The 14,155-nt window shown below is 35.1% G+C and overlaps 1 protein-coding gene across 1 annotated transcript; it reads right to left on the bottom strand.

Moving 5' to 3' along the window:
* Positions 1-10,221: 10,221 nt before the first annotated feature.
* LOC140063102 (uncharacterized) lies at positions 10,222-13,882 on the bottom strand. Its single transcript, XM_072109536.1, has 2 exons — positions 13,309-13,882; positions 10,222-10,262 (listed from the first exon to the last, which is right to left on the bottom strand). The coding sequence occupies exons 1-2, from the start codon at positions 13,880-13,882 to the stop codon at positions 10,222-10,224; spliced, it is 615 nt and encodes a 204-aa protein (XP_071965637.1).
* Between the last annotated feature and the right edge of the window lie 273 nt (positions 13,883-14,155).

Genomic DNA, 14,155 nt, shown 5'->3' with positions numbered 1-14,155 from the left:
GACTCATAAATACCAGAATGCTTTGGGATTTGTTGTTAGACTCTTTTCTCAGCCGTTTTTGGATTCAACAGGTGGTACCAATAAATTATAGTGGAGTTTCCATTTTAACAAAAATGTCAAAGTGTAGTACTATAAAGCTGCTTGATTTCATCTAATGAATGAGTCATCTCGTGTGACGTAGCGGGCTAGAGCAGCAGCGTGAAAACATACAAGTCACTTTCTAGCTAAGGAAATCTTCATTTTCAGAAAATCAACAATGAAGTAGCGACGCTGATTAGCTTAGCCTCCGCCTGATTTTCTTCTCAATAACGGCAAACTAGTCGAAAATATATCACTGTGTGGTACAGAATATTATATTTCTTGTTATTATTTAAAAAATATATGGATAAAAATAACGATTAACTTCCTAAATATTCACAAAAAATATTGAAACGTTCATTCGTGAAACTACGGTGGAAGTCATGCTGTTTCATCGTAAACAAAAGCGTAAGTCAATCAGATCTCGTAATTTATCTCTATAGACAATCACAGTCAAGGATTCACAAATTCTTTTTTAGAAATTTTAGCAACCTAACACCTTAATAAAGCCAATTTTCATTGACTAGATGGATAACAACAGAAGAAACCAAGAGGAGACGACAGCAAGAGAATAATATCGAGAACTTCGATCTGGTCGGTATCTTCAGAGAAGAAGAATTGGAAAATGTTTGCAGTGGACATAAAGTGGGATGACAATTTACCGAACAACAAAAGTAGAAACAGCAACAACAGCAGCGACAACATAAACGGCAGCAGTAGCGACAGCAACAATAACAGCACCAACATCGCTTTTCCCGACTAGATCATGGTCCCTTATTTTTAGTTGCTGCTGGACTCCGTATATGTTGCCATGGATACAATGGCAATGACTCCACCATGCAATTAAACTCTTCAAAGCGCGGTGTCATATCAACAGGGTAACCTTCTGCAAACATCTGTGCTAACGATGTGATGAAATTTAGATTATCATTGGCAGTGTTACTTACATCACGTGGTGTTTTAAGAGAATGAGTGATAAAGTAAATCGTTGGTTTGATCGATTTCGAAGCTATAGTTTCTTTAATAACTGGTGACAACGTTGGATGAGCTCCTATTTCTAAAAAACCATTGCAACCGCTATTGAGTACGACATCTATTGCGTCTTTTAAACGCACCATCTGGCGAATATTACTCCACCAGTAAGCAGGGTCATGTGCTTCTTGTAGGGTAATATAACGGTTTGTTACAGTTGACATCATTGGAATAACAGATGTTTCGTTAGTTGAATATGTTTGCTTCTGATTAAGGAAACTAGTATTTCTAAGAAATTCTTCCTTCAAATCGTCTTGATGACGACTGTGAAATGGACTATTAACATTTAGTAATTTTGTCAATATGCCCTCTTTTTTTAATTTGGATGAAAATTCAATAAGTAACTCTGTTTTCCCAGACAATACAATCTGCTTAGGGCTGTTTATTGCCCCTATGTCTATCTCTATTGGAGTACAGTCTAGCTTTCTTTTGACAACTTCCACGTCATGAAGAACTGCCATCATCGTTCCTGAGCCACTTATTTTACTTAGGATATTTCCTCGTTTAAATATTAGTTTGACTGCTGTTTCCATAGTGAAAAGTCCAGCTGCGTAGGCTGCTGCCACCTCACCTACACTCTGACCGATGATGGCACTCGGCCTTACTCCATAATGTTTGTAAAGTTCAACTAATCCAATCTGAACGCTACAAATGCAGACTTGTGAAATTTCTGTTTAAAGCAATTAACAATTAAAATATAATTATATATTAAGGTAAAATACACATTTATTAATCGGTTGCATAAGTTTAGTACAGTATGTTTTTCTAATTGTTATATATAAAATGTATAACGTTATAATTATAAGCTTGATTATACTAGACACTAAATAGATAGATTAAAATCATTCAGAAATGATCTTTTTAATAATATTATTTAAAACGAGGCGAAGCAGAGTGGAAATAATATGACATGCACCCTACATAGGTATATAAAAAAAAACTATGAATTGTGTCAACAACAGATCAAAATATTCATAGGCAGCCATAAACAAATTCCACGTCTTGTTCCCATTAATTATTCAAACTAATATACACTAATCTAAAGCAAATCACTCAAATGACAAGAGTCTACTTAGGGGTATATTATAGAATAACAAAAATGTTTACCTGTATCACCTTTGATTCTGTTTTTATCAGTTTCTACTGTTAACATTTCAATAAGCGACCATTTTCCACCAGTCTTTTCTAAAAAACCATCTATCTTCTATAAAATAATTATATTATTATCTTATTGAAGTAGGTAAAAACAAATTATTGGTAATTGTTTTAATCATTGTATCCGTGATAAATAATTATAATTTTGAATATATGATTTCAACCACCAACCTCTAGGTTTTGTATATTCCAGTAATATCTGAAAACTAATTACCTTTATGACTTTTTTGAATATAGGTTGTGTATTGATTAATTCTCTCGCCATGCCCCACCACTGAGTACCACTGCCAGAGAAAACAAAAACTGTTCGGTTAACAGACTTGTCATCTTTTGCTTTGCCTTCAATTATAGCATCTGAGCTTTCTCCGACTAATTTCTTTTGCAATAAGTTCACAAACTCATAACTTGACTTTGCTACAAAAACTGCTCTCTCTTTGTGAATAGTAATTCTCAAATTTGCTGTGTATAACATATTTTTAAAAGACTCCAATCCTGTTAAATTTGATAAGAAGTCTTTCCAGTCGATACATCTTTGACGAAGAGTTTCTAGTGAATGAGCCGAGATCATCAACATGTTATATGATTCAAACGACAATGGTTCAATTTGATGAACGTACTGTACTTTAGGCACAGGCGCAGTTTCAAACACAAGTGTGTTAGCACCATTGGCTTCAAATGAGCTACAGCCTACAAAGAGCGTCGAAGCAACCGACCAAGGGATGTTAGTTGCCGGAACTCTCAGTTTCAAATCTTGAAATTGTATATTTGGATTATGTTTGAATTGCACAATGCAATGAATTTCTCGATGATGTAATAACAATGCTACCATGATAACTCCTCCTATTCCAGCAACGCCTTCGACTTCTGAACTTTGCTTACCCATGGATTTGACAATGGCATTTTCTTCAGTCTTGTCTCCTAGTTTAGTTTCAGTGACACATGCGATATTACTGAAGTCAACTTTTACCGCTTTATTTATGTTATGTGCGAGATCAATTTGGGCATCATGGCTATGATTTGCAATAACTGGTGCTCCATCATAATTTGTAATAGCATCGCCTTGAATCACTGCATAAATACGATCTTTGTCTGCTTTTGCTTGGCTTAGTGACTTAAGAATTATTATACCTTCACTTCGGCTGTTTTCGTCCACTGTCGACTCAGGAGAAAGCAATTCAGTTTGAGAGAAACCAAGTGTAACTGTAGGATTATGATTGTTATTTACGTCTCCGGCAATTGCTGTGTCACAATCCCCTTTTCTTAGAGCATCACAAGCAATTTGTACAGCATATAATGACGACGAACTGGCGGTGTCGGTTGGAAAACGTGGTCCTCTGAAATCAAACTCACCCGAAACTCTGTTAGAGATCATGTACGAGTTAGTTCCTGAATATGTGTATTGACTGATAAAAGGTAACCCAGCCAACGTATAATATTCATTTTCCGTCACCCCAATATACACACCAGTGTTGGAGCCACGCAGTTTCGATGCAGGAATACCAGCATCTTCAATCGATTCCAATACAACCTCAAGAACATTTCTCATTTGTGTATCAATGTGTTGAACTCCACCTAGAACAACAATACATTTCAATAGTTAAGTAGTGCAATGAACAATAATGCTCAGACCAACCATTGTGATTCTATGACAACTAAATCTTAGGCTAACTACCCATTAAAGTACTCAATGTATTGAACCACATCTGTAAATATCACAATATATATCTTAATTGGAAACTCAAGGAAAAACCGAATTATCCAGAGTTTTTCGGAACTAGAGATAAATGATATGTGTTGCGTCTTGTCAGTCTGATGTTGTGCGGCATGCACAATAATTAAAAGATGAAGGTCTTAGCAAAATGACCAGGTACAATTACTTTGGCTAATATGCAGTGCTTGTTGAAGGCATTGCCTGGTGAAGGGATTTCAATGTACTGGTTTACATGTCTTGAGCTGTTTTGATGTTGCACATAATATTGTGTTATGTTCCTCCTGTGCTGATGTTAATGAAGGATTCTGGTGGTGAGAGGTACCTACTGATTTTGATGTTGGAAGTGAATGTTGGGATAGTGTCTGTACTCACATTGGTCATGTATGTGGCATCGTTATTTAGTCTAATAGTGCATCTATCTGTCTGACGGCTTAGTTTTATCAACTATGAACTTGTCTTGATAAAAACATAAGTAAAAAATCTCGTCCTAAAAACTAACCCTCTAAATAATTTTGAACTTTTTTGGGGTGATAATTCCGAACATCCCAATGCTTCCGAAGATGTTGATTCCGAAGACATGCCGAATACTTTACTTTAAATAAAATACTAAAATTCACATTTTAGTTCAGATATATACTGTTTCGTATGTTTTTCAGCGTTTCCAACCCTCTTGAAACCATTCTAAGGCGTTCCGTGTCAAAATGTATGCTACAATATACATATCTGGGGCATTTCATGTCATTACCTGATTTCTCTCTACGAAAGTATTAAGTGTGTCCTGTCATGGATAAGGGAATAGAAGGATATGCATCGACGGTGACAATAACAATATATTGCTGAACAATTCTGTTTTAATTTCATCACAATCGGACTACGAAAAGTTCACTTTCTTACGACCGGTTATTTTAAGTAGTTGGTAATATAAATAAAATATGTAATTTTTATATTTTAATTATCATATTGGCCTCCCACCTGCTACAATAAAAAATTGCGTTAATCTATTTGATCATGTATGTTGTTACCGTGTCCTGTGTACTCAAGTACAACAAACTTGTTTTTAATATATGGCTACGAAGTGGTTTCTTCATAAATCTCCTTCTTAATGGTAACAAGCTTAATTGGGATGAACATTGTAAAACGATCATGTCTAAGGGTAACTCTAGATTGTAATTTTTAAGAAAATTAAACTCGTTTAATGTTAACACAATATTAGGTATATTTTATAAGTCGGTAATGGAAAGTGTCTAATTAGTTTATGTTTGTCTGACATGGTTCCGTAGTTTTAGAAAATCAGACCTAAAGAATGTTCAGTGTTTAGTAAATAAGGCGTGCAGAATAACTAAACAGATCATTAGATTTGATGATGTTTGTAATGTCAAAATCTATGATAAGGTCATTGCCATAATGAAAGACAAATAGTTATCCGCTCTATAATGATTTTCAATGGTTGAGATCTGGAAGGCGTTTGAGGGCTACACGTTGTAGAACAAAACGCTTTCTTAATTCTTTTATTCTGTACTCAATTAGACATTTTAATAACCGTTGTTAAGTCGTTGAATTTTGTTGCTATGTAATTTTCACGTATTAACCTTTTAATTTTGAGCAATTGTAGGCCTATGTCACATGAATTTCCGTATGAACAAATAAAATGAACTGTTATGGAGAAGTCTCAACCATCATATAATTAAATTCAATACGGAAGAATTTCACAGATACTAGAGAGGTTTCGCAATCTTACGAATACGATAACGAAAACGGATACGTCACGCACACGTATTCGTTTTCGTAAGCCATAAAAAAATCTGTTTCGCATGGCAACGAAATATCGAGGCGTGTCCAAAATATGACTGCGGTAAATTTGAGCGAAGCGCAGGTACGTGGTGCTTGGTGCTTGGCTGCCTAGGCCTAGCGTAACATCGAAGCGAGTGAGGACTTTAAAAACTGCTATATATTTATCTAAATTGACCTGGCATTTTAGTAAATTACTTTAGTAAATTACTTTCAATAAATCTATAATTATATTATAATCATGAATCATTCCTAATTCAAATGCAAAATGTGCAAAATAGATCAAAAACTATACTCGTTTTGTAGTTACGAATATGACTGGTGATATTCGTCAACACGAATATGCTTTACGAATATGAAATGGGGATCAGCTCAAAAGTTCCACACATGTATGACGTATCCGTTTTCGTTATCGTATTCGTAAGGTTGCGAGTAAGGCTGTCACTTTATTTCGTATAAACTTTGAACGTGTTCAAACATTACATCAGTACAAATCACCTCCTATTCCTCCTGGCAACCACATATCTGGCTCCCTCTATCATTCTTATTATCTCCAGAACATCCTCCCCCTTCTTGACAGACTGATGTCAAACTCAATTAAAAACAAAAAATTATTCCCAACAACTTCTAAATCTATAGAAATCCGTAATGTAGGCCTAACGCAAACTGGTCTGTTCGATCTACAGCTTCGGGTGCAAACTTGCCGATTGGTATGTTAGAGGTCTTGAGGTTATCAGTCCTTCCGCTCCAATTTCGGCGCTGATTAACTCTTCATCAGTGATGTCAGCGTTTCCTAATATCACTTTTATCGCCCGCTTAGCTGCTTTTATCATAACTTCATGCACTCCACTAAAATGGGGGTGCTCCTGGTAGATTGAACCTCCATTTTACTCCATGGGCTGCTGTTTTGTCGGTGATTATATGATTAGCCAAGTTTCTCAGCTTTTTAGTTCATTATTTCCTCCCACGAAGTTGGTTCCGTTATCTGATAGAACGCTCTAAGGCATACCTCTTCTTGACGCCATTAAAAAAAATTCATTGAGAAATAAATCTGTGTCCAGGCTCCAAGCTACTTCTAGATGTACTGCACGTACCTCTAGGCTTGTAAACAAGCACAAGTATCTTTTCACTCTTGCCCTTCCTCGTCCCTGTATTGTGATGAATGGTCCACCAAAATCAACTGAGATGTTGGTAAAATCACGGAGAGATGTGCCTAATCGATACTTCGGAAGTGGTGCCATCTTTGGCTGCATTGGTCTCGCGTTTCTCTTTTTGCATTCATAACATTCTTTCTCCCAGCTTCTGATTGCTTCTCGAGCCGATATAATCCAGTATTTCCTTGACAGTTGGGATAGAATTATAATTTTTCCCCGAATGTAATGCTTGTTCATGTGCATCTTTTATTATAAGTTGACTGATATGATGATCTTCGGTAAGATAATAGGGTATCTAGTTTCCCAGGCAATACATTCACTGTATCGGAGCCGGCCATTACACCTTAATACGCCATCTGAATCAATCATTGGATTTAACTTGGATCCATGGAGAATTTGTTTTTTGTATTTTAGAGCTTTTATTTCATCTCCAAATGTCTCACTTTGAGCTTTCCTGACTAGTCTGCATTGGGCTTCTACAATTTCCTCCGAAGTTAGGGGTCCCGTCTGGCGATATATAACAGGTAATTTACAGTTTTGTAGAAAATTCGAATAACGGTTGCATAGACTCTGCTCAATCTAATCCAACACGAATATCGCGTAGGTTCCAGTCGACTATTTGCAAATTGATTATCAACAACAAAAAATTTCTCTTGATTTTTCTCATTAAATGAAGTTTTCATTTCGCAATTGTTCTCTACGTTTGCGTATATTTTGCATTTTGGCCACTCTGAATTTTCTTGTAACAGAAAGTTTGGTCCATTCCACCACTTAGTTTCTTGGGCTAAATCTGATACCTGTATACCTCTTGTGAGCAAGTCTGCTGGATTTTCTTTTGTCGGTACATATGTCAACTGTGCCGGATCAGTTCTTTCTTGGATTAACCCTACTCGATTGGCAACAAAAGGCTTAAACCTCCTGCTCATACCCCTAATCCAATACAATGTGTCCCTACTATCAGACCACATGGTCCACTGCTGTTGATCAATTTGTAGGGCTTCACCAATCTTCTGTGCTAGTTGAAGTCCTTCAACTGCTGCTATCAGCTCTAGTCTTGGGATGCTTAGTACTTTTAGTGATGCTACTGGAGGTTTTGATGCAACAAGAACAAATGAACAACTTCCATCCATGTACGTATAGAGTAAGTAGGCACATGCTCCGTACGCCTTCTCAGATGCATCACAAAATGTATGGAGTTGCTCATCCTTTGTTTGTTGATCATAGCGTACACAACGTGGAATTTGCAAATCTTGTAGCTGTTGGAGGTTCTTAAACCACTGATCTGCTTTGTTGGCAATGTTTAAATACAGGGGGTCGTCCCATTCATACCCCTTTATCCATATTTCTTGAAGTAAAGTCTTTGCTATAATGAGGTTCGGTGCAAGTAGTCCAAGAGGATCAAACAATGATGCAATCCTCTTTTTGTCCACGTAATTCCTTCAACTACTGATGTATTTACTTTGAATGTAAAATAATCTTCCTTAGGTGACAATTGAATGCCTAGAGTTTTCACCTGAGGAAGATCCCCTTTATCTAAGTCAACTTCGGTAGGACAATCATCTTGTGGAATTGTTTCAAGTAGCTCAATCTTGTTTGATATCCACTTTCTGGCATGCGCTCCAGCTCGTTTCCACAGCTGTGATAATTCTTTATAAAGTTGTATTCCTGTCTCTACATTTGTTGTAGAATCCATGCTGCCATCCATGTATGTACTCTTGAGCACTGTTTGCGCTGCAAGCGGGAATTCGTTACAAACCGCTGGGCATGTCTTTTTACTACATACTGTGCCATAAATGGGGATGAATTGACTCCAAACACTACTCGTTGAAACTCATATACATCTGGAATTCGAGCTGTGTCATTCTCTCTCCACAAAAAGCGATGATATGGTCGGTCTTCAGTAGAAAGTTGAATTTGTAGGTACATTTCAGTTATTTCACACATAATAAAAATGAAAATTGCCATCGCACCGGGAAACGCCGTTTAGATAACAAACCGAGGCATATAATAGCTAAATTTCTGTACCGTCCACAAAGAAACCAAGTCCTAAAACTAGGAAAAGTAAAATTAAAAAGTAAATCACAAAACGTATTTATTACTGAAGATTTACCTGACGCGGACATGAAGAAAAAGAGAGAATTATCTACAATTATGGCGCAGGCATATGCCAAAAAACGTAAGCCCGTATTCAGAAATGGACAACTGTTTATCGACGGTAAGCCATACAAGCCACTAAAATAACTATAATTAAGTCATTAAGCCAAATTAATTAATGTTCAATTGAACACAATTAATTAATGTTTATGAATTATATTTCATACCTACATTACCGCAGAGTCTATCATTGTCTTGTAGAACGTAGACTAATTATGTGATTGTAGTAGTATTTCTACCGTTATAAATTGTAAATAAACGAAGTTTGTTTGTTTATGTCGCGCACCTGGCTGTTAGTGTTATGTTCTGGATATCTCTGTCCATTCAAACTTTAATTCATGTGACCCACGGCAGGTGTGCGACGATAGTGTTACATAATGAGAAATACCAACAACAATTAAGTGGCTGTTGACGATGTAAGTTTCAACGTAGTTGTTTACCGGTAATTCATCGATGAGTTACTGGGTTGATCAAACTCGTAAACGTTAAACACATCGTTTTAATGAAACACAACACAACTAAATGTATTTAAGTTATACTATCCGTACTTTACTAGTGATGTATAATGACAAATTATAACAACATTAAGTGGCTGATGTGATTAATAAGTGAGCGCCGTTATTGAGACATCATGTTCTAGACCGTTTCAACGTAGCTGTTTACCGGCGATGTTTGACTTACCAGTGAGTAACGATAACTTGCCATAATAATACATTCTGGACATCGGTGAGTTAGATTGATCAAAATCTTTTAAGTTAACCAAATACTTAATTGGCGTCCATGATCATCATTATTGTTTCACTGCCTGTCGTTTAGTTGTTGTTGGTATGTCATGATAAAACAATTCATATTACATTGTATATATTGTAATTTATTGTACATACTTGTTAACTTAGGCTATATAGTGTTAACTATTCTCTGCTGTAAGCAGCTTGCTCAATTTTATTCATTTGTCATTTCCTTTTCTGTCTAATTTAAATGTTTGAATGTGACCTTTTTGATAATGTAAATGTGAGCACAGAATATTTTAACGAAGATAACTTAATTTCTTCACTTGAACATTCTAATTTATCATCAAACTTTTCTATATTTGGACTAAACTGTCGTAGTGTTGTTAATAAGTTTGACTTAATCTCAAACTATTTAGACTCACTCGTACATGCCTTCTCCGTCATTGCCTTCAGTGAAACCTGGTTAACCGAAAAAGATAATATTAATCTATACCAGTTACCAGGCTACAGTTTGATTCACAATGATAGGAAAGATAAGAGAGGTGGTGGGGTAGCGTTCTATGTTACCAACAAACTAACATATATTATTAGAAATGATCTGTCATCTTGTATGACTGAAGCAGAGACTATTTTTATTGAGATTGAGTTAGAATCAGGAAATAATGTTATTTGTGGTATAGTTTATAGACCACCCTCACGTTCCTTGCAAAAGTTTGATGATGAATTAACATGTGTAATGCAAATGATTAATCTAGAAAAAAAGAAAGCTTACCTTGTGGGAGACTATAACATAAACTTACTCCAACAATCTACCGACAACACTATCCAATCACACTTAGACACAATATTTTCTCAGTCATTTCAGCCAATCATAAAAAGTCCTACTAGAATATCCGATAATTGTGCTTCAATAATTGATAACATTTATTGCAACATCGATTCTTTTACTACGTCCCTTAAAAGTGGAATACTTATTACTGATATTTCTGATCACTTCCCAATATTCTGTGTAGATACTTTGGAAAAACATAATAAGCAATATCCTCGATTTGTATATAAACGACAATACTCTCCTCAACAAACGGAGTATTTTTTGCAAGAATTACAAAGTAATCAGTGGAATGATGTGCTATTCTCAAATAATGCGAATGTTGCTTATCAAAATTTTACAAACACTTTAAATAAAACAATTGATAATTGTTTCCCTTTAAAACGAATTAGAAATAAGGCGAACAAGTTAAAATCTCCTTGGATCACAGCTGAAATTGCCAGAGCTATCTCTCAAAAACATAAATTATATAAAAAGTACAAACAAAATAACACCACTACTAATAAAAGTACGTACATACATTTTAGAAACAAGTTAACCACTACTATTAGAAATCGGAAAAAAGAATATTATATGGTCCAGTTTGAACGAAATAAACAAGATATTAAAAAAACGTGGACAATCCTAAATGATATAATGGGTAGGAAAAAGACTACCAATTTGCCTAGAAAAATAAAATTGGGTACTGAGACTTTCTCTGATAATGATGAGAAAGCTGATGCATTCAACTCTTTTTTTATTAATATTGGAGAAAAACTAAATAATAAATTTAGGCATGAATCTCAAAATGAAGAAATCACCCACAGAACTTTCTTAAAGGGAAATTTTACCTCTTCAATGTTTTTTAAGCCTGTTACTGAACATGAACTTAACCACTATATTAAAAACACAAAGAATACTTCTCCTGGCCATGATGGTATAAGTGCCCAACTCATAAAATCTGCTTCCCCGTTTATTTTAAAACCTTTATTGCATATTATTAATACGTCATTATCATCGGGCTGTGTCCCGGCTGATATAAAAATTGCTAAAGTTATCCCGGTATTTAAGAATGGTGACATCTCCGATATAAATAATTATCGGCCTATTTCCATTTTACCCTTTTTTTCCAAAATATTTGAGAGGATTGTGTATGATCAAACGATTTGTTACCTCTCAAAATATAACGTACTGAGTAAAACACAGTATGGATTTAGACAACACCATTCAACTAGTCATGCTTTAATACAATCGATTGAAAAAATCACAAACGCTATTGAGAATAAAGAGTTCACACTAGGAGTTTTCCTTGATTTATCAAAAGCGTTTGATACAATCGATCATGATATATTATTAGATACGTTAAGATTTTATGGTATAAGAGGAGTTCCGCTAAACTGGTTCTCAAACTATCTTAAAAAAAGACTACAATACACATTTATTGTTAATACTGCATCTAGTAAAATGACAGTAAACACTGGAGTTTCTCAGGGATCCATATTGGGTCCATTATTATTTCTTATATTCATTAATGATATTAGTCTAGCATGTAACCATGTAGACATGATTATGTATGCAGATGACACAAATGTGTTTTATAGTCACAATGATATTACTCAAGCTTTTGATACAATGAACCAGGAGTTATCTATACTTTCGGACTGGTTTATTGCTAACAAATTAACGCTAAATGTAAACAAATCAAAATATGTTATATTTAAGGCTAGAAATAAGTCAGCTGACACTACCTCACTAGAATTGAGGATGGGAAATGAATGTATAGTAAAAGCTACTGAAGTTAAATTTCTAGGCTTATTTCTGGATGAAACTTTATCGTTTAATTTTCATGTAAATGAGGTAGCAAACAGTATTTCTAGAATAATTGGTGTCTTAAACAAAGTGAAGTCTATGTTATCAAGTAAAATCTTGTTAACGGTATACAATGCACTTATATTACCTAGAATAACGTATGCTATCACAGTATGGGGTGCTACTTCTGCTACAAACTTAAACCGTATACATATTCTCCAGAAAAAAGCACTTAGAAATATTTGTCATGTTCATTTTATGCATCCTTCTCATCCACTTTTTATTTCAACCCAAACATTAAATATTTTTGACCTTTATACGAAACACACTGCTATATTTATGTATCAATATAAACATAATCTATTACCTGAATCATTTAATAACTTATTTAGTACATCTGCCTCATTCCATAATTACTCAACTAGAAACAGGTCAAACTACTGTCCACAACTAAAACGCACCAAAGTCGGACAGCAATGTATTTCCTACCAAGGAACACATATTTGGAACAATTTAACAGACTATATAAAACAATCCCCCACTTTAAGTTTGTTTAAACAGAGATTAAAGCAATATTATAACAATAGAAATATTTAAGTTAAGTAAATCACATTATGTTATTTTGGTTTGTTCTTTTTGTTTGTTCTAATTGTTTGATCTTTTTGTTAGGGTTACATGCTTAAAGCACTTGTGCTTATTTTGTATCCCATTCCATTATCTTATTATTTGTATTGTATTTGTATATGTTTTTATTTTGATTATGGAATAAAAATGTCGATGAATTGAATTGAATAATAGCTACTGGATTCCGGCGGAATCTTAGTAGTACATTTATCAAATCATTCTGGAGTTTTGGGCCGGTAAAGATGTAGTCATTCAAACATTTACCTGGAGTTTGAGCTGCAGCGTCGAATACGATTCTGATCTTTGTAGTCTGTTTCTCTGAACGTATAATGGGAAAGTGAGGCAGATACCATACGTTGTTGGGTTTTTTCTCTTCTTCTGGCGGCACTTTACGGATATACCCCTTTTCCTGATGTTTTTGAATTATTTCATCATATGATTTGGCCAGCAGGGGTGATCTTAGTAACCTTTTTTCTGTGTTCCGAAGACGTTGTTCTGCTACGGGATAGGTGTCTGGAATTTGCTGAGTTTTGATTTCACTCTTCCATGGGATAACTATGCTATATCTGCCATCTTGGTAAGACAGTGATTTTTCAGTCCTCTCCATGGTTGTTTTTTCGTCTTGATTGATAGTGTGACTATTTTCTGGTATGTTTGGTATATCCCAGTATTGATGTATTAACTTCGTTATTTCGTCACTTGGCTTGCTGACGAATGTAAAGTTTGTTTGAATTTCTGTTGGTGTACTACCCAGATTGCCGATACATGTCCATCCAAGTGGGTTTAACCTAGCTATCGGTTCTCCTGGATTTCCTTTTACGTCTTGTATTGAGTACATAAGTTCGGCCTGGTCAGCTCCTATTAGTAAGTCAACGTGAACTTTTTTTTTCTGCTCTTCTTGGGAACGGAATATTTTTTCAGATTGCTCCATTGCTGTTTTTTGATGGTCCAACTGCATGCATATTTCCAGTAACTTTCTCTGTTGTATATGCTGATATCTGTTTCATTATTTTACCATCAAGACTGCCGATTCCCAACTCAACTAAAGAACTTTCCAGTGTTTCTTGTACTCTATTTAAAACATTAACTCTCACCCGTTCCGTGCGACCTT

Source organism: Antedon mediterranea, chromosome 11, assembly GCF_964355755.1.
Source record: "Antedon mediterranea chromosome 11, ecAntMedi1.1, whole genome shotgun sequence".
Classification (NCBI taxonomy): domain Eukaryota; kingdom Metazoa; phylum Echinodermata; class Crinoidea; order Comatulida; family Antedonidae; genus Antedon; species Antedon mediterranea.
The sequence above is the reverse complement of the archived record's forward strand: the minus strand, read 5'-3'. Positions and strand labels throughout refer to the sequence as shown.

What these genes read in the sequence shown, in the direction of transcription:
- LOC140063102 (XM_072109536.1), bottom strand. Translation starts at nt 13,882, where the DNA reads ATGTACTCAATACAAGACGTAAAAGGAAATCCAGGAGAACCGATAGCT. An exon ending in CGCTGCAGCTCAAACTCCAG is followed by an intron (nt 10,263 to 13,308) that starts GTAAATGTTTGA and finishes TCGGTTAACCAG; the next exon opens with GTTTCACTGAAGGCAATGAC.